General features: G+C 35.5%; 1 protein-coding gene and 1 pseudogene across 1 annotated transcript; one reads left to right on the forward strand and one right to left on the reverse strand.

Moving 5' to 3' along the window:
- Positions 1 to 406: 406 nt before the first annotated feature.
- Positions 407 to 985, forward strand: LOC107465643 (uncharacterized). Its single transcript, XM_016084618.1, has one exon. The coding sequence runs from the start codon at positions 407 to 409 to the stop codon at positions 983 to 985; it is 579 nt and encodes a 192-aa protein (XP_015940104.1).
- Positions 986 to 10783: 9798 nt separating this feature from the next.
- On the reverse strand, positions 10784 to 14485 carry LOC107465664 (probable polygalacturonase; annotated as a pseudogene).
- Between the last annotated feature and the right edge of the window lie 4680 nt (positions 14486 to 19165).

Consider the following 19165-nt stretch of genomic DNA (forward strand, 5'->3'; position numbering starts at 1 on the left):
CTTGGTGAAAGATGAAGGAGCAACGAAGAAGCCAAAGGAAAATGACAAGAAGCAATCTGAGAAAGAGGAAGCCAGCAAAGAAGTGACAGCAGGCAAGCAGGCTTAAGAAAAGGAAGACCAACCACAAATCTCAAGAAAAGGGAAGGAAGCAATGGAAAAACCAACCAAGGAACAAAGGCAGGGAGTGAACTTCATACCTCCATTGCCATATCCCCAAAGGTTCAACAAGGAGACGAAGGACCAACACTTCCCTAAATTCCTTGAAGTCTTCAAGAAATTGGAGATCAACATCCCCCTGGCTGAGGCATTAGAGCAAATGCCCCTATATGCAAAATTCTTGAAAGATCTCATCAATAAGAAGAGAAGTTAGCACGAGAAAGAAACTATATTGCTCACTGAAGAATGCATGGCACTAATTCAAAAAGGGCTTCCACCCAAACTTGAAGATCCTGGAAGTTTCTTTCTACGTTGTACCATTGGCAGTATAATCATCAACAAGGCAATGTGTGATTTAGGGGAAATTATCAATCTAATGCCCTCTTCTTTGGTGAAAAAGTTGTGCATAGAGGAAGTGAAGCCAATACAAATGTCTCTAGAATTGGTGGACAAGTCAGTGATATGTCCCAGGGGTGTGATTGAGAACCTTCTAGTTAAGGTGGACAAATTTATATTCCCTGCAGACTTTGTGGTCTTAGACTCAGATGAGGATGAAGGTGATTCCATTATACTTGGAAGACCATCCTTGGCGACAGCAAGGGCCATTATAGATGTGGAGCAAGGAGAGCTGACCCTCAGAATGCATGATGAAAGCATCACCTTGAATGTCTTTCTAGAAACACAACACATTGATGAAAAGAGAAACTGCGTGGAGACTGATAAAAAAGACTTGCAATGGAAGAAAAAAACCAACAAGACAATCATTGATTACCTTCCAAAACAAGATACAAACAACACAACAGGGCCAAAGGAGAATGAAACTGTGTAGAGTGATGAGGGAAATCAAGAAGAAATTGAAGTGTTGACCATTGAGAAGGAAAATCTCAAAATAAAGTCCACTGTCAAAGAAGAAGGATCAACAAAAAGAAGAAAGAAAAGCAAGAAAAAGACTCAAAAGGGGTGGAAGAACAAGAAGATTTCAATTTCTGAATGCAAATGATTAAGGAGTTGCTAGGAAACTTAAAGAGGCTCTCGCTGCTTGAATTGTCTTTCAACAATCTTAAAGGTAGCATTCCACTGGCCATAAGAAACATGACCAATCTTATGATCTTTTTAGTATTTGAAAATAATTTAATTGGAAATTTGACACCCCAAATCTGCTCAGGGGGACCACTAGAGCCGTTTGTGCTGATAATAATCACTTTGCTAGTCTAGTACCAAGAAGCTTCAAGAATTTCTCTAGTATTCAAAGAATTTTCATGAAATTTTGATGGTTAATAATTAGATTAACATTATTTACCAAATTTTTATCCTAAAGTTGCTAGAAATATCATAAATTAAAATAAGCAAGTCATAAAAATTGAATATTCTACAAAAATTTATATGGAGAAGAAGCTTTCATCCCACAAAAAAAGGAATTGTTATTGTATTATAGAGCAGTGACTTTTGCATACAAAAACCAATAAGTAAAATAAAGTATGATATAACAAGATATTCTTCTACAAACTCAAAAATGGAGACTTACAATTTTCTCTGTGTCTCTTCACTGACCTTTTTCTTCCACAGTAATCCTTTTAACCATAAAACACTGACTTATAAGAATCTGTGTTGATCCACCTGAATTGAGTGAATTTCCGTATTTGAAGTTATAACAATCCAGTGATCCATTTTTTTTATCATGGCTTCTTTGAGTATGCCTTCTCTTTTAGAATAGAACAGAGATGATAACAACAACAAGAACAATAAAATAAGAAACAAGTTTTAACTTCCAAGGTTGAACAGAGATGCCTGTAAGTTTATCCATTATTTGCATTCCCTCAAAGTTGAATAATTGAATCTTATTAAATATAACATTAAGAACTGTACTACTAAATATTTTCTGATTAGGTAAGGTAGCAATAGTTGACCTTTTGTTTTACTGACTTCTTCATTTTGGTTTGCAATATCTTGAAACAACAAAGGCAAGACAACCAAATATAAGAGATTGCACCGCGGATTAGTGGCAGCGAGAATTTTAGGCAAACAAATTGAGGCAAGACACTACTTGACAACCAAATCCAATGATTCTGAGGATTCTTTAACTAATGGGAGGAGAAGTACCTTTTGGAAGTTAATGGTTAGTGTTTTTTGGTGCTTTCTATAATTCTTAAGTCTTTTGGGGCTTGCATGTTATGCCTCAAGTTTTAGAAGTGGATCACTGATGCTTAGGCATATTTGGCTAGTTTCACAAGCCATTTTCTATAGTTTTTACTTGGTTTCATGCATTTTCTTAGTCAATAAGCAAGCATTTGGATGAGTAATGTATGAATGTTTTGATTCAACCAAGTATTATGAATTATAAATATTTTTACGAGATTTATGCAAGAATTACTTAATGCAATGAATGATGCATTATCTTGTGATTATGGAAAAGCTTTGATGCACTTGTTTGGTTGATGATAGGTGACGATTGGATTTTTGACAGTTTAGAATTTTACAAATGAAATCTCGTCGAAGTATAGTCTCTAAACCAACAATAATCCTCTCATACAAAAATTTGTTTGTCACAAGTACAAACCCCTAAAATCTATAAACCGAAGTATTTAAACCTCGGGTCGTTCTCCCTAGGATTTACAATAAAGTGTTTTGTTATTGGTTGTGAGTTATATTTGGGGTTTTAGAGGAGAAACATGAATAGTAAATGGTAAGAAAACTTTATTAACAAAATGGTCTTGGCAAGATTTGGTTGTCAAGGGTCTTCATCATTATCACTAGCCACAAGTATGGTAGTTGCAAGGATTAATCCCACTTAGTCATCCTTAAATCAATCAACAAAGGAAAGTCAAGTGAGTTATATCAATCCTAGTCCATAAGTCCTAGCTTTCCACTAATTGGATTAGAGAAGGCTAGAGTTAATGGCTATCAACTAGCAATCAATTGGACACTAGTGACTCAAGAAATCCTAAGTTACCTTCTCAAGCCAAGAACATAAAATTCTACTCTAACATCCTCTCAAGCATTTCATCAAACACTTGGAAGGCACAAAAGGAAAGTATAGTAAATCACAACAAGAAAGAATTCTAACAACAATTGAATACAAAGAATTAACAACAACAATCAAGGAACTCACAATTATCATGAATTACCTCAAATTGCATTATTAAAAGAAAGAGAATTGACAAAGGAAAATTGGATCAAAGCATGAATTAAATCTAGATCTAAGAAGAAAGATTAACCTAAACCTAATCCTAATCCTAATTCTAGAGAGAAGTGAGAGCTTCTCTCTCTAAAAACTACTTCTAAAACTAAACTGTGACTAATAGTAACTAACATGTGTTTCCCCCTTCAATACTTGACTTAAATAGCATCAGAAATGAGTTGGATTGGGCCCACAAGGCTCCTAAAACCGCTGGGGACGATTTCATTAAAGTGGGCCACGGACAGAATCGGCGCGCGCGCGCAAAGTGCGCGTGCGCTCCCCTGAACGCGAAGCAACATGTGGCAAAATTTATATCATTTTGAAGCCCCGGATGTTAGCTTTCCAACCCAACTGGAACCGCATCATTTGGACCTCTGTAGCTCAAGTTATGGTCAATTAAGTGCGAAGAGGTCGGCTTGACAGCTTTTTGGTTCCATCATTTCTTCATGAGTTCTCCAACTTTACATGCTTTTTCTTCATTCCCTTGATCCAATCTTTGCCTCCTAAATCTGAAATCACTTAACAAACATATCAAGGCATCTAATGGAATCAAGGTAAATTACATTTAGCTATTTTAAGATCTAAAAAGCATGTTTTCACTCTTAAGCACAATTAAAGGAGAATATACAAAACCATGCTATTTCATTGAGTAAATGTGGGTAAAAGGTGATAAAATCCCCTAAACTCAATACAAAATAAACCGTCAAATTGGGGTTTGTCAATAGGCAAGGAGAAGCAAAGGAAAAGCAGAGAAGAAGCAGAGGCTGTGGCATTAGTGGCCAAGTTAGCCCACTAACGCCATGATTAACGTTGACTCAAGGAAGAGGTGCTGGTGTTGGTGGCCAATTTAGCCCACTAACGCCAGTGCTAACATTGGCAAGGAGAAGAAGCTGGTGTTAGTGGCCAAGTTAGCCCACTAACGCTAGTGCTAACGTTGCCAAGAAAGAGGAGAAAGCTGGCGTTAGTGGCCAAGTTAGCTCACTAACACCAGCACCAACATGACTCAAGGTGAAAGGCAACGTTAGTGGCCAGAGTTAGCTCATAAACACCTCGACACAAGAAGGGAGGTGCCAACGTTAGTATGCTAATGCTACCCAAGTTAGTGTAAGAACCGAGACAAATTAACCATCTAATTAAATAATTAATATTTCCCAAAATAGGATCCATAAATTTAAAATGAGAATTGGAGAATTTAAATATGATTTTTGGATTCAGTAGATTTTTCTGAGTCCGAAAATGTATTTTCTTGGAAAAACCGAGTAAAACCATGAACCGGCAGCCAAACCGGTCGAACCGATTTAAATCTGTCTGGTACCATGCGAGAATAATTAAAAATAGTGGAAAACCTTAGAAAAAATAATTAAAGTAAAAAATCGGGCGTTAATTTTAAAGGTTTGGCCCAAAGTTAGGGCAAACGGGCTAAAAATGCTAACGGGTTGGACCAGGCCTAAGTTGGGCCCAAATCCAACATATATAACCCAATTAATAAACCTATTAGCCATAAACACAACACCACACAGCTGAGAAGAGAAGAGAGAAGAGGGTTTCCATTGTCACTATTCATCATCATTTTCCCAAGCTCATAACTTGAGCTACGGAACTCCGATCGCCGCACCGTTTGCAGCCACACAATCACCGCGGAGAGCTCTACAAAATTTTGAATTTTTAGGGTTTTGTATTGTTTGAAATTTTGTGATTTTGGGTGTTTAGGTACACTCTAGCACTTGATTACTATTGGGCTTTGCTTCTAAAGTTGTTGGGTAAGGTAAGAGTGTCTTGAACCTTTGTGAAATTGTGATTAAATTGAACCCTAGGTTGATTAGTTATGAATTATGTGTATTTATAGCTTGAAGTTGTGATTATTTGCTTTTACTTGGAGCCTGGAGTTGAATTGGTGGCTTGGTTGTGGTTGGAAGCTTGAATAGAACTCAATTTGGGTTTTGGTACATATTGGGAATCGACCAAGGTATAATTTTGGTTTCCTCTATGTAGTATATAATATTTCTGGACAGTTAGGCTAGTGACCCATAGGATAGGATTGGATTGTATTGGTTGTTTGATTTGTTGAGATATGATGCATGATGAATTGATGAGTTTTGGCTATTTTGATGAATTGTGATGTTAATGTTGATAAAATGATGTTGAAGAGTGAGACTGGGGTTGAATGAGTTTAATCATGATGATTGTTAGTGCTATGATGATGGTGGATGATTGTGTGGATTAAAAATGGCTTTAGTGTGACATATTCGATGTTTGAGGTTGATGATATTGCAATGTGAGTGGGAAATTGGTATGAAGGGTGAATTATGACACAAAAGGGTAGATTTGGATGTAAATTAGAGTTTGGAATGGTTTGATTTGGTTTTGGCTATATATTTCAAGGAATTGAGAAACTTGTAAATTTTGGTAAAAATGAATTTTTGGTTAACTTTGAAGGTTCATAACTTGAGCCTCAATTTTATAAATTTTTTGAAATTTACTTTAAATTAAAGTTCATTGAAAAATCTTTAAATTGATATAAAGTTTGAAAAAAATGGATTTTTGTAGAGGAAGTTATGATCATTCAAAGTTTGGTATCAAAATCTGAATTCTGTGAATGCTACATAATTTGTGATTTCTAGTTTGTGTGTGCACGCACAGCTGTGTGCACGCATAGCTTTGTGCACACGCAAACACGGGAACATGGCTATTGATGGGAGTGCCATCACGCTTTGTGCGCATACTCCACCAACGAAGTTTGGCAAGCTATGCACACGCACAGACTTGTGCGCACGCACACGTTGGAAGGTGCATTCTGTTGAGAGCATTTGCATGCCTTGATCGAGCAAATAGAACTGGAAAATTTTACACTTGTGCATACGCACACCTCTATGCGTACGCACACATTTTGAAAATTTTTCTTCCCTACAAGCTTGTAAACTTCTGTGACACCTATTTAAGACTTTTTGGCTTGTTTTTGGATGTTAAAACATAGAGAAGGTCTTGGGTAGAATTATTTGGGTATTACCCGTAAAAGTTAAAGAACAAAGGCTTAGGTTTCTGGTGTATTGAGGATAAGTTTGGTTGAGACAGAAGAAAGAGTAGTGAATTTGGTGATTACTGGCAATGAGTTGAGAAACTGATGAACTAATGAGTTTGGGATGGAAATTTTGAATGGACAGTGGTTGAGATGAGTTGAGGACTCGGAGTTGCAATGATGAATCATTAATATATTAAAATAATGAATTTTTGAAAATACCACTACTGTAACATTTTGAATTGAGATTGTTGAGACGCTATGCGCTTGGCAAGGACGGTGGTTGGATCCCGCTTGTTGAGGTAGCGGCAGCGGCGTAAGGGCGGTGGTTTGTCCCGCTTACATTGAGACGTGAGGTCTGTGGTAAGACTATCCTGCTCGCATCCCTTTGGATCACTAGAGTGTGCAGGCACAAAATCCTGGACGGTGTTCCGGGTACCATATCTCGGACGTTCCCCTTATGATTCCAAAGGGCGACATCTCCATGGAGATGTGTCGGGTTGGCAGTTGAACCGACAATGTGATATCACAGCCAATAGGACAGGCACTCATCATGGGCATCTTCTATCTGTTTGTTTGCTTTGCCAACTTGTAATTGCTTGCCTAACTGTATAAGATGCCTAATTTCCTACTTGAATTACTTGCCATATATGCCTATACTTGTGTTTTACTTGCATTGGTATTAATTGTGTTTTCTACTGGGATTGAGGAGCTTCGGAAGGCGGTGGCGATGGGATCGCATGGAGGATAGGTTGGTGAAGGCTGTAGGATAGCGAAAAACTGTTAGATTAGAAAATCCCCTAAGATAGACAACCCCTTTTATGCTTTACTATTTTAGTTATGCTTTAAGATGAATCTTGTGATGGATATGAAGTTCTAGGATTGCCTCTGGCGTCCCGGGGTCTTATATCTTACATCACTGGACACTATTACCACACTGAGAACCCCTGGTTCTCATACCATATTCTGTTGTGGTTTTTCAGATGCAGGTCGCAATCCACCTCGGTGAGTTGCTTAGATGGTGACAGAGCGGAGGATCCTGGATATGTTTTGGAGTCTTTTTGCTTATTTTGTATTAATCTCTCACTTTTGTATTTACTTTTGCTTAGAGGCTTACTTTGAGAGAAAAACTTGTATAAGTTTTTTTAACTTTCAGAATTCTGTATGGTCTATATGTAGCTAGCCACCATAAACTCTGCGAGCCGTGGCTAGATATTTATACTATTATACTCTTATATTTTGCTATATTATTCCTATTTCTTGTGCGTTAAGTTTGTAGCTTCGGGTGTACGGTTTGCGCTTTTCAAATTCTATTTTTGAGCTGTATCCTTCATCGGGCTTCTAGAATATATTGTTTCTTTTATATATCATATGTATAAGCTTTAGACTTGTCGTAGCCTTTGATTAATTTTTGCTTTACGACGTGGGGTAAGGCTTAGGGTAATTAGGGTGTTACCGTTAGCACACTAACATCTTCGATAATTTCACGAGTTAGGGCTGGAAGATTTGGCTAGTGTGCGTACGCACGGAGCAGTGTGCATATGCACAAGAGGAAAATTGGCCAGTGTGCGCACGCACGAAGCATTGTGCGTACGCACAACAAGAAGAACTTTGATGGCCACATTAGTATGTTAACGCCAGTAGCAACGCTAGAAAGGGTTTGAAGGCAACGTTGGTGGCACCGTTAGTACACTAACGGCAGTGTTAACGCCAGCTTAGAAGAAGACTTGTGGCGTTAGCAAGGCTATTAACGCTAGTACCAACGCCAGTTCCAAGGGCACTCATGCAAGTATGAGAGCGTTAGTGAGTTAATGCCAGCGTTAACTTTAGAAAGAGCCACTCCTAAGATGCTTTAACTAAGGCCAAAAGCCCACATCCAAGTACTTGAGGACTCATCTCTGAAGATTGTATATATAGGAGAGTTTTGAACTTAAAAAAGGGACTTTTGCAGAGAGGATCCCAGTTAGGATTTTCTTTCAGCACTTAGTTTTACTTTTCATGTACTTTTCTTTTCCCTTTGAGTTTTTCAGAGCAATGATGAACTAAACCCCATATCATTAGGGGGAGGAGCTCTGTTGTAATTCAGATGAATTAATGAAATTCTTCTTCTTCTCAATTCGCTTGTTGTAGCTAAGAGATAACTTCCGTGCTTAACCGATCTATTCACTACCGGAAAGGGGTTTAGATCCATTTGAATTTCTATGTAATTAAGCCTCGGAAGGGGAATCATAGAAATTAGTTTGAAGAACTTTCTCTCACAACTCTCTTGATCAATAAATACCTAGTTTGAATTGAGTTCCTGAGAACTTGTGTGGCTTATGGATAAGAGAATTGAACTTAACCTCTTCTCATGAACAATTAGATCAAGAAATTGGCAATTGGTTATGTTAAGAGAAATTGGGTTGCCAAGGAATTGGAACTCAATTAATTACAGTCCGCCATAGATCTACTTCATATGATTGAGAATGAAGTTAGACCCATTGATTCATGAAGGATTATAATATCTCCAATCCCTAATGAATCTCACCCATTATTCCTTTTCCTTTCAATTGCTTTAAGTTTCTTGTTTTCTTTGATTCCCAGCACCCAAAACCCATTTACATTTCATGCAATTTACTTTTCATAACTATTTACATTCTTGCTTTTACTTTCTTGCCATTTAAGTTTCAGCTCTTTACTTTCTTGTCATTTAAGTTTCCACCATTTACCTTTCACAAATTTACTTTTAGCACTTTAATTTCCAGCAATTTACATTCTGTTATTTTACTTTCTTTGTGGATCATAATTTTGTTCACTCAATTACACAAAACCATCAAATATTAGCTTAACTAGATAAATCACCTAAATAAAGTTGCTTAATCCATCAATCCCTGTGGGATCAACCTCACTCAACAGTGAGTTATTACTTGGTAATTTGGTACACTTGCCGAAGGAACTTATGTTATGAAAATTTCAACCTCATCAATCACCATGAAAGACAAGTACAGGAAGCTCAGCTGAAAGGATTGTCCCTCACTGATAGAGATAAGGTATAATTTTTATTAAATATAATTTTAAAAAGAGTCTAATAACTAACTAAAGAAGTAGTTTCTGATAGTCAATTTCAATCAATTTCACCTTAATATTTCTTTTGGATTGTTTACTTGAAAAATTGAGGCCAAATGCTTTTAATTATTTTTTTCTTGGACATGTGAGGAAAAGTAACAACAAAAAATATAGATTAAGTGTCAATATAAAATGTTACATAAGCTCATCGATTCTTATTCCTTGCTTCTATGAATTTTGAGGTAATTATTATAATGGCCAAATACTTTGAATGATAGGGCAACATGTGATTGGATGCCTATGTGAAAACTTTTGCATGCTTACCATGCATCAAAATCAAATTATCAAAAATAACTTATCTATATGAATGCTTGAGATTTTTATTTATATCATTTGACTTCCTCCCAGTGTAAACATTGATTATGATAATTAATTAGATGTGCTTCTTTTTTATCCTGTTGAAATGTGTACTTAGTTTTATGCTTTCTGTATGAGAATACAAATTTACTTGACTCATTGATTGGTCAATTATGTAATCACTAGATATACAATCATTAATTAATTGCTGATTTAGAAATCCAGGTGTAGAAATTATCAAAAAGCATAGCTTTAGTTTATTTTTAGTCTGAATTTGTAGTTAGATGTTTAGGTTTAGCTTCAACCACAACTAGAAATTGCTTAATACAGAAAGATTTACAGATAGATTTAGTCTTTATTACAGAAGGATTTTTGGTTACCGACGGATTTTGTCCCTCTGTAAAGCCTCGTCGAAAATTATTTACCGACGAATTTTTTCTGTCGGAAAATTAGCGATGAATTTTTACCAGTTACCGACAGATTTTCCCTCAGTAGATTTTCCCCTCCATTTCCCTGAAACGTCAAACTTTTTCGTCGGTAATTAGAGACGGATTTTCCGTCGATAATTAGAGACGTATTTTCTGACGGATTTTCCGTCGGAAATAATAGACGAATTTTTTTACAGATATTTCGTCGATAATTACAAAAAGATTTTTCGTGTGTAATTTGAATCTTGGAAAATCATCCCACATTCTGAATATAGATAGAAAATCTGTCTGTAAATTCATCAGTAAGGTAAAATAAAATTTTTTAGGTTTTTCTATTGCAAAATAAACTTGTTTTCATACAAAATAAATATAAATTTAATACAAATTTTTGTATAATTTGTATTTGAATATTTATAATATTTCAAAAAATAAACAAATTCATCATATTATTAAACTAAAAGAAAAATACTATAAACAAGCAAGTCAATATAATTTAAAACATAAACAAAGTATATTGATACATCAACTATAATAATAAGTAACAACCATATATCAACAAAGTGTATTGACATCAACTATTATTCTAAACAAACACCACTGAAAAAAAGAAAACTTGTAACATCTATATTATAGCATACACTAAAGGTGTATAAAACAATCTGCTCTTGTAGCTAACCACTATCAAAATTAGCTTAAATATAAACATAAACCTAGTCTAGAATTAAACTAAATATAGAGAGTATAATCCCCAAGCAACATTGGTTCACAAGGAAGTACATGAGCATAGACCGGACATTAGTTGTTCAATTCTTCTAAGATCCATTCAACATTTTCTCTTTCTCCTGGCGGCTTGTTCTGCTAAGACCCATGGGTTTCTTCTGCGTGCCACAATAATTTCTCTTACGAACCTCCTTCTGAAGCTTAATTGAAATTCTCAAATTTGATCCCTTAGAGCGCGGAGTTCATATTCCATGGCCATCACTTGAAATCATCATAAAGTTAGTGTAAAAAGTTAGTTTCATTCTCTCCACTTCAAACAATATTCAAATAGTGATACACAATAGTTTATTGGAGTTTAAAACTATAGCATAAGATTGTAAGAAGATTCATAGACTATTAGTCTTAAATTTGATGTCTGATACAATTAGTTGTACTGTATCCAAAATGACTTGTAGATTTGGAAATTATGATAGACATAAGATATACGTCTGACACCATAGTAATATATCACTACACACAAGATATAGTTTTAAAATGTAATAAATATTCAGATATGTTATAGTCTATTTTACACAAATCAAACAAAACTTCAGCATTTAAAAAAATTCTACAGTTGGGAGCAAGAAAGGGAGGGGGGAGGGAAAAAATAGGTAGTAGCCGAACAGGACATATGTATGTGAATTAATACCCAAGTCAATGATATAATGCAGAGAGAAAATTATTTGTCAAAAAATATATAATTAATTGTTATTGCCATAGAATGGAGTATGATGAAATTAAGCAAAATAAAATAAAATATATAATAAAAAACTATCCACCCAAACAGCTGAGGAAGCAAAAGCAAATTAACCTTGAATGGCTGATGCAACAACTTGATTCTTCTAGCCTCTTGAACTTCTTCTACTAGTCCATCCACATCCTCGGAGTGAAGAAGAAAAGATAGTGTATATTTTGCATTCTCAAATTATCAACGAGGAAACAATATTAACATGTATAATTGAATCTAAGATCTTCTAAGGATAATAATACTTAGGCAGAAGTGTTCATTACAAAGAATATTAACATGTATAATTTTATGCTCAAATAACATCTTTCTCTCTCCTAATGGGGAAACAAAGAATGTCTAATATATGGTTTAGAAGCTTGGGAAACGTTTTCTTGTTCCTCAAGGGCCTCCCCAATTCTCAGCACCACTGCCCTAGAACTCTCAATTTCAGCACAAGCAAAAGACTTTTCTTGACTAACCAACTTTTTAGAATCTTTAGAAGCTTGTAGAACAAATATGGATTCAGATTTTGAAAAAGAGTCAACATATTTTAATGGAAGAACCAGAAAGTTTTCAATTTCAAAATCCTTCAAGAAGAAAAAGGAACAAGTGCATTAACAGTGAAATAGAAGAAAGAGTTCTAGTAAATCATAACCATAAGCTTGGATAGAGATTCTATAGATCTATAACCATATAATAGAAGTGGTTAGATGCCAAAGCCGACCTGTTTGGATTGTAGGATACTTTTGCGTAACCTCTCTACATGCTACCAAGAACAGACCATTTGCTTGCTTTATTATGTTTGCTTTGTGCACCACTGTCACCTTCTTTCTGAGTTTGTTAATTCTAAACAAATACTTCTTAGAACAAACTCAAAAACTTGATGTAATAGACTAAACAAATACAACTATAACATTCTTAGAACAAACTCAAAAAACTTACTGCCAAGGAATTATTTTCCTCACCAAAATTGCAACTGGCATTAGAACTATAATAATAATAATAATAATAATAATAATAATAATAATAATAATAATAATTTAAAAAAAAAACACAAAAACAAAGAGGAATTGAAGAATTGAATTGAGGATGGACCTGGTTGGGATCAGCAGGGTAAGTGTACGTGGAATACTTTTTATCATTAACATTAGCGATCCTAAGCTCCTTGCTGCTTTCATTCTTCCATGAGACATTAAGATAATTCAATATGTGAATCTGAGAAACCTGAATTGGTATTAGACCAGATAATTGGTTTTGGCTCAAATCTAAGTATGTTAGCAATGAAAGTTTACCAATCTCAGGAGGAATAGTACCTGAAAAGTTGTTAACACTCAAATCCATCTTGAGAACACTCTTTAACTTGCCTATATCTGGTGGAATTTCACCTGAGAATCTGTTTCCATGAAATCTGGATTTGATCAGAGTACATGATCTCTATCAAGTATGGTATAGTCAGTTTGAATTGGTTCTGTTTGAACTTAGCCCACCAATATGACCCTTGCCCGTCAATTGTGCCATTAGCACCTTATAAATACACAGATAGTTATAAATTTTTAGACTTCAAAATGATCAACTAAATATATATAATTATTTTTAATAGTTACCGGTGATTACAACATCAGTGAGGTTAGTTCCAAAAATGAGGCTGCTAAATCTTCAATCAGGAGCATCTCTTCCCCTTCTAGAAGATGGTAGAACAGGAAGTGGAGGCCATTCTGATTTATCCTATCAATATGCATCATCCATATATTATGAACATAAAAATTAAATGGTCATGTATATGTATTATATATACCTGAGATGCAAGAATGAGAGCATCCTTTTGGAGAAATTGAGTGAAATGGATGATGAGATTAAAGCTTCTAGTGAGCCATTTGCCAGGTGGCACAACAAGCTGTGCACCACCATCAGATGCATAGTGGCTCAGGTTGCTTATAGCATATTGAAATGCCTTCGTGTTGAAAGTTTTTTCATCACCAAGGCCACCAAAATCAGTCAATACCGCACTGTGCTTTCTGAAGTTGATTGCAGGATATTCATTGCCGTTCAATCTTCTGCATTCTGCTACTGATCCCAGTATCTCTTTTAGATTAGCAGTTTCAGCTTCTATATTCTTCAAGCGCTTATTCATGTCATCAAAATCCTGCACTCACAATAGTAGTGGCATATCATCAAAATTAGGGTTTCGGATTCGAACATGAGCAACACAAAAGAGAGAAGCGCGATTCAATGAAATCAGGTGAACTCAAAGAAACAGAGAATAGCAACAAAAGAAGAAAGAGATAATACAGGTTCGTTGTTATCTTCGGCGTTCATGTAAACATCGTCGTTTTTCATTTCTCCGTCAAATTAAAGTCAGTGAAGAAAGTCCTAATTGACATTGGAACTTTGGAAGTAAGTGAAGAAAGTCCTTGTGCACATTTGATGAAGTCAGAACAACTATCTTAGCCATCAAAGTTTTGGTAGAAGAAGAAGAGGTAGAAGCGGCGACGACAAGAATCAATGTAATCGGAAGGGACGATATAGCATACCTGAATCAACGGCTAGGAGAAGAAGAGGTAGAAGCGGCGATGATGCTGACGAGCTTCAGCGAGCAATGACAGAAAACGACATCGAGAGGTGGCAAAATTCATCAGCATCGAAATTAAAAGAGAGAGATTAGGGAAGTGGTGTGATGGAGAGATTGGCCAAGGGGTGTGATAGAGCATGGGGTAACGGTGGTGTACAAGCGAGAGGCGCCGCCGATGAAGGTTTTGGAGGGGATGAGTGAGGAGCGCCGCCGAAGAAGGATGGGGTGTTTTGTGAAATGAGGAGGAGATCGTCGAGCAAACTCTTATTTTAACATTTTCGACCAAATATTTTAAATTACAGACTCTTTTTCTGTGTGTAATTTAATAAAATGTAATATTTTTTTATTTAATTACATATGAATTTTTTATTTGTAATCATTTTTAATAAAAAAAATTTAATTTTTTTACAAAATTTTTGACGAATTTTTTTTTATCTGTAATTTATGTTAATTTTTTTTTTGGATTTCAACAAAAAATTTCTCATAAATTCTATCTGTATTTTTGTAGAATAATATCTGTCGAAAATATCTGTCTGTAATAACTAATTTTCTAGTAGTAAATCCTATCAGTTCATCCATAAATGGTTAACTATATCCACTGTCTTAGAAGGGCAGTCATCATGATTTTAGAAATTTAGTTACTCATGAGTTTACTATGTACCTAGTTAACATATATTATTTATGCAAAGAAATGGGAAATATTTAAAGTTTTCTGTAGGAGCTAGCTTTTATAAGTGTATCTAAATGCAATCATGTTTTTAGTAATAGCAAGACCACTTTGGTTTTTTTGGCTTCAATATCCATGGCCTAATAGGAGCTAATTTTTCAGTGGATAAAAAAAATGCACGAAACTAGTTATAAAGATTATATGTATTGTTGTGTGCTTACTGGGGAAGACAACAACTGTTAGGTTTTATTTTGTATGAAGTATAAGCAAACTGAAAGCCTTCTATTGCTTTGAAAAAACTAGGACCTAACTTTTTCAACTTTACAATCAACAGATACACGCATTATGCTTGTATTTCTAACCGTGAGACGATTTCACGTTCCTAATGAATAGTTTAGTTAATCAACAGCATAATGATAATTTCATCTATTGAGTTATGTAGTTGATTCCCCGATAGGGGTATTGTTATTATTGACCTATATATAATGACGACACTGATTGACAATAATGACTTTTAAATGCAGGAGGAGAAACTTGTTTTCCATGTAGTGACCAATTCACTCTACTTTCCTGCAATCTCAATGTGGTTCTTGTTAAACCCTCATGGCAGTGCAACAGTCCACATACAGAACATGGACAACTTTAAATGGTTTTCAAAGTACAACACCTCCAAGAAATATGATTCTAATGATCCAGGATATACTTCTGAATTGAACTTCCTACATTTTTATTTGCCAGAAATCTTCCTTGCTCTACATAAAATTGTGCTTTTTGCTCATGATGTGGTGGTGCAACAAGATCTGAGTGGATTATGGAAAGCCAATATGGAATGCAAACTTGATAGATGCATGGCTCTCTATTAACACTTCTAGTACAATAGAAGCTGTTTTTTTTCCTCACATTGATTGATGGTTGAAAGGAAGAAGCATAAAATGAAAGAAGGATGCACACTCTGATTTCTTACCAACTTTTTTTGGATTTCTTTTCATGCTCCTTTTGTGTTCTATTCAACTGATTAAGATGGTTGAACAACGCATTTAGGATTATAGTTGATGTATCAATACACTTTATTTATATTTTGAATTATCTTGACTTGGTTGTTTATTATAGTACTTTTCTTTTAGTTTGATAATACGATGAACTTGTTTAATTTTTGAAATATTATAAATATTCGAATACAAGTTAGATGAAAATTTGTATTAATTAAATTTATATTTATTTTGTATGAAAATAGGTTTATTTTTCAATAAAAAAATTTTTAAAAAATTCTATTTTACCTTACTGACGGATATACAGATGAAAATGCTTTCCAAGGCTCCAATTACCGACAAAAAATTTGTCGGAAAATCTGACGCTAGTTACCGATGAAAAATCTGTCGAAAAATTGGAAGGTTAAAGCGAAATTAAAGTGATGATTATCGAGGAAAAATCTGTCGGTAACAGAAAAAATCTGTCGGTAAATTACCAACAGAAAATCTAACTATTTTTAGCGAAAGGGGAACCATTACCGAGAAAAATTCTGTCGGTAACAGGAAAAAATCTGTTGGTAAATTCCCGATGGAAAAAATCTGTTGATAAGTAATTTCTGACAAGGCTTTTATAGAAGGACAAAATCCACCGATAATTTCGTTAATAACCAAAAATCTGTTGGTAAAAGAAACCAAATCTGTGTGTAAAGAGATCTGTAATAAGCAATTTTCTGGCTGTGTCCATAACTCCCATAAAACATCTAAACTGATTAAAGCATTCGTATCTTCTTCTTCTTCATGATGGTACCACTTTTCACGTAAGGAAGCTTGGCGTGATGTTGCTGTGCTCTCATGTAGTGATCAAGGTGGAGTAGACAATTTTTTACATTTTTCTTCTTCGATTTCTTGTTTAGAAAGCAACCTTGGTGTTCGATTTGGTGGCTGTCATACACAGGTAGAATTTGGTAATTTTTGTGATCAATAAATGTATTACTGTTGTAACATCCTTATATTTAAATCCTTATGCTCGAGTCATAAGTCAATGATAACAGGGAGGTACGACTCTCAAGGTGGATTATAATACATAATTATAAATAATTGAAAGGAGGTATACATCGAGAATCCTGAAAAGAGTGAAAATAAAATCGTGAAGTCATAACACTCACGTATATAGATAACAGACAAGCGGTAAACTATAACACCCTAATTATCCTAAACCTTACCTCGCGTTGTAAAGCGAAGGTTAATCAAAGGTTATGACAATTCTAAATCTTATACGTATGTATATATAGAAAGAAATAATAATTCTAGAAGCCCGATGAAGAATTAAGCTCAAAAACAGAGTTTGAAAAGCACAAACTGTCACATGAAACAACACTAAGCGAGGCACAAGATATACGTACAGATATCACGATATATATATATATATATTATATAGATGTATGAAAGTATAATAGTCATAAGAAATCTAGCCGCTGCCCTCGGAGTTTAAGCCAGCTAGTTATATACAGACAAACTGAGTTTTAAAATTAAAACAGCTTATACAAACTTCCTCTTAAAGTGAGCCTCTGGGAAAAATAAATACAAAGTGAGAGAAGCTAAACAAAATAATCAAAAGATTTCAGAACATAGTGAAGATCATCCGCTTTGTCACCATCAAGCAACTCACTGAGGTGGGTTGCGACCTGCATCTGGAAAATAACAACATAGTATAGAATGAGAACCGGAGGTTTTCAGTATGCTAACAGTTCCCAATGATGTAAGATATAAGACTTTTGGACACCAAAGGCAATCCTAGATATTCATATCCATCATGAGATTCAAGCTTAAAACATACCTAAATTAAACCATTAACTTTAAAACCACAATGAAAAAGGATAATCTAACTTAGTGGATTTCTAATCTAACAATTCTCCGCTGTCCCATAGCCTTTGTCAGCTTAACCGCCATTTGATCACATTGCCACCACCTTTCGAACCTCCTCAATCCTAATAGAAAGCACAAGTAATTACAATGCAAGCAAAACACAAGTATAACATGTATATCTAGAAATTCAGGTAGCATTTAGTCATGTTATACAATTAGGCAAAAATTTCAAGTCGGCAAAGCAAACAAACAGATAAAAGATGCACATGATGAATGCCTGTCCTATTGACTGTGATATCACATTGTCTGTTCAACTGCCAACCCGACACATCTGCATGGAGATGTCGCCCTTCAGTCTCATAATGGGAACCCCCGAGATATTGTGTCCGAATCACGGTCCAGGATGTCTGTGCCTGCACACTATAGTGATTCCGAAGGGATGCAAGCAGAATACTCTTGCCACGGACCTCACATCTCAATATAAGCGGGACTAACCACCAGCCTTACGCCGCCGTTGCGAACTCAACAGGCATGATTAACCGCCATCCTTGCCAGGCGCATAGCGTCTCAACAATCTCAGTATAAAACAGTGATTCAATGGTTTTCAAAAAGCATTTCTGAATATATCAGAGATCCATTGTTCTATTCTGAGTCCCAGACTCGTCTCAACCACCATCATTCATAATTTTCACAATTCATAGTCAGTGATCATCAACACAAAACTCCGCCTCCTCACTCAATCAAATCCGTCCTCCGTACTCTAGAAACCTAAGTCTCCGTTTTCTAAACCTTTTACAAGAAAATATCTAATTAGTTTCATCTCGAGCCCTCTCTATGTTATGACACCTAAAAACAAGCTAAAGAGTCTTATATAAGTGTCACAGAAGTTTACAAGCTTGCCAGTAAGGTTAAACAGTTAAAAATAATAGGTTTATTGAAAAATAGGGTTGTGCGTACGCACGCCCAGAAGTATTTCCAAGAAGTGTGCGTACGCATAGAGGGATATGTACGCACAGAGAGTAAAATTTTCCATTCTGTGTACACACATAGATACGTGTGAATGCCCTCAACAGAATGCACCTTCCAGCGTGTGCATACGTACGAGGTTGTGCGTACGCACAGCTTGCATATTTCGTAGGGTATGTGTGCGCATTAGAGTGTGCTAGCGCTCCCAACAGCAAGCACCTCCATGCGTACACACGTTTTCAAAAATGTGCAAAGTGTGCGTGCGCACAAGACTGTGCGTACACACAAGTCAAAATTTGCCACTGATGAGAGCACGCGAATAGCAGTGAGCATGCGCACTGACACAAGAATCTATACCGGTTCAGAATTTCACAAAATATGTCTGTTGTTAGTATAGTCCAAACCAATAGTCAATCCTTACATCAAATTAAATTTGGTTTTGTCACTAGTACAAACCCCAAAT

Source organism: Arachis duranensis, chromosome 9 (assembly GCF_000817695.3).
Source record: "Arachis duranensis cultivar V14167 chromosome 9, aradu.V14167.gnm2.J7QH, whole genome shotgun sequence".
NCBI lineage: Eukaryota > Viridiplantae > Streptophyta > Magnoliopsida > Fabales > Fabaceae > Arachis > Arachis duranensis.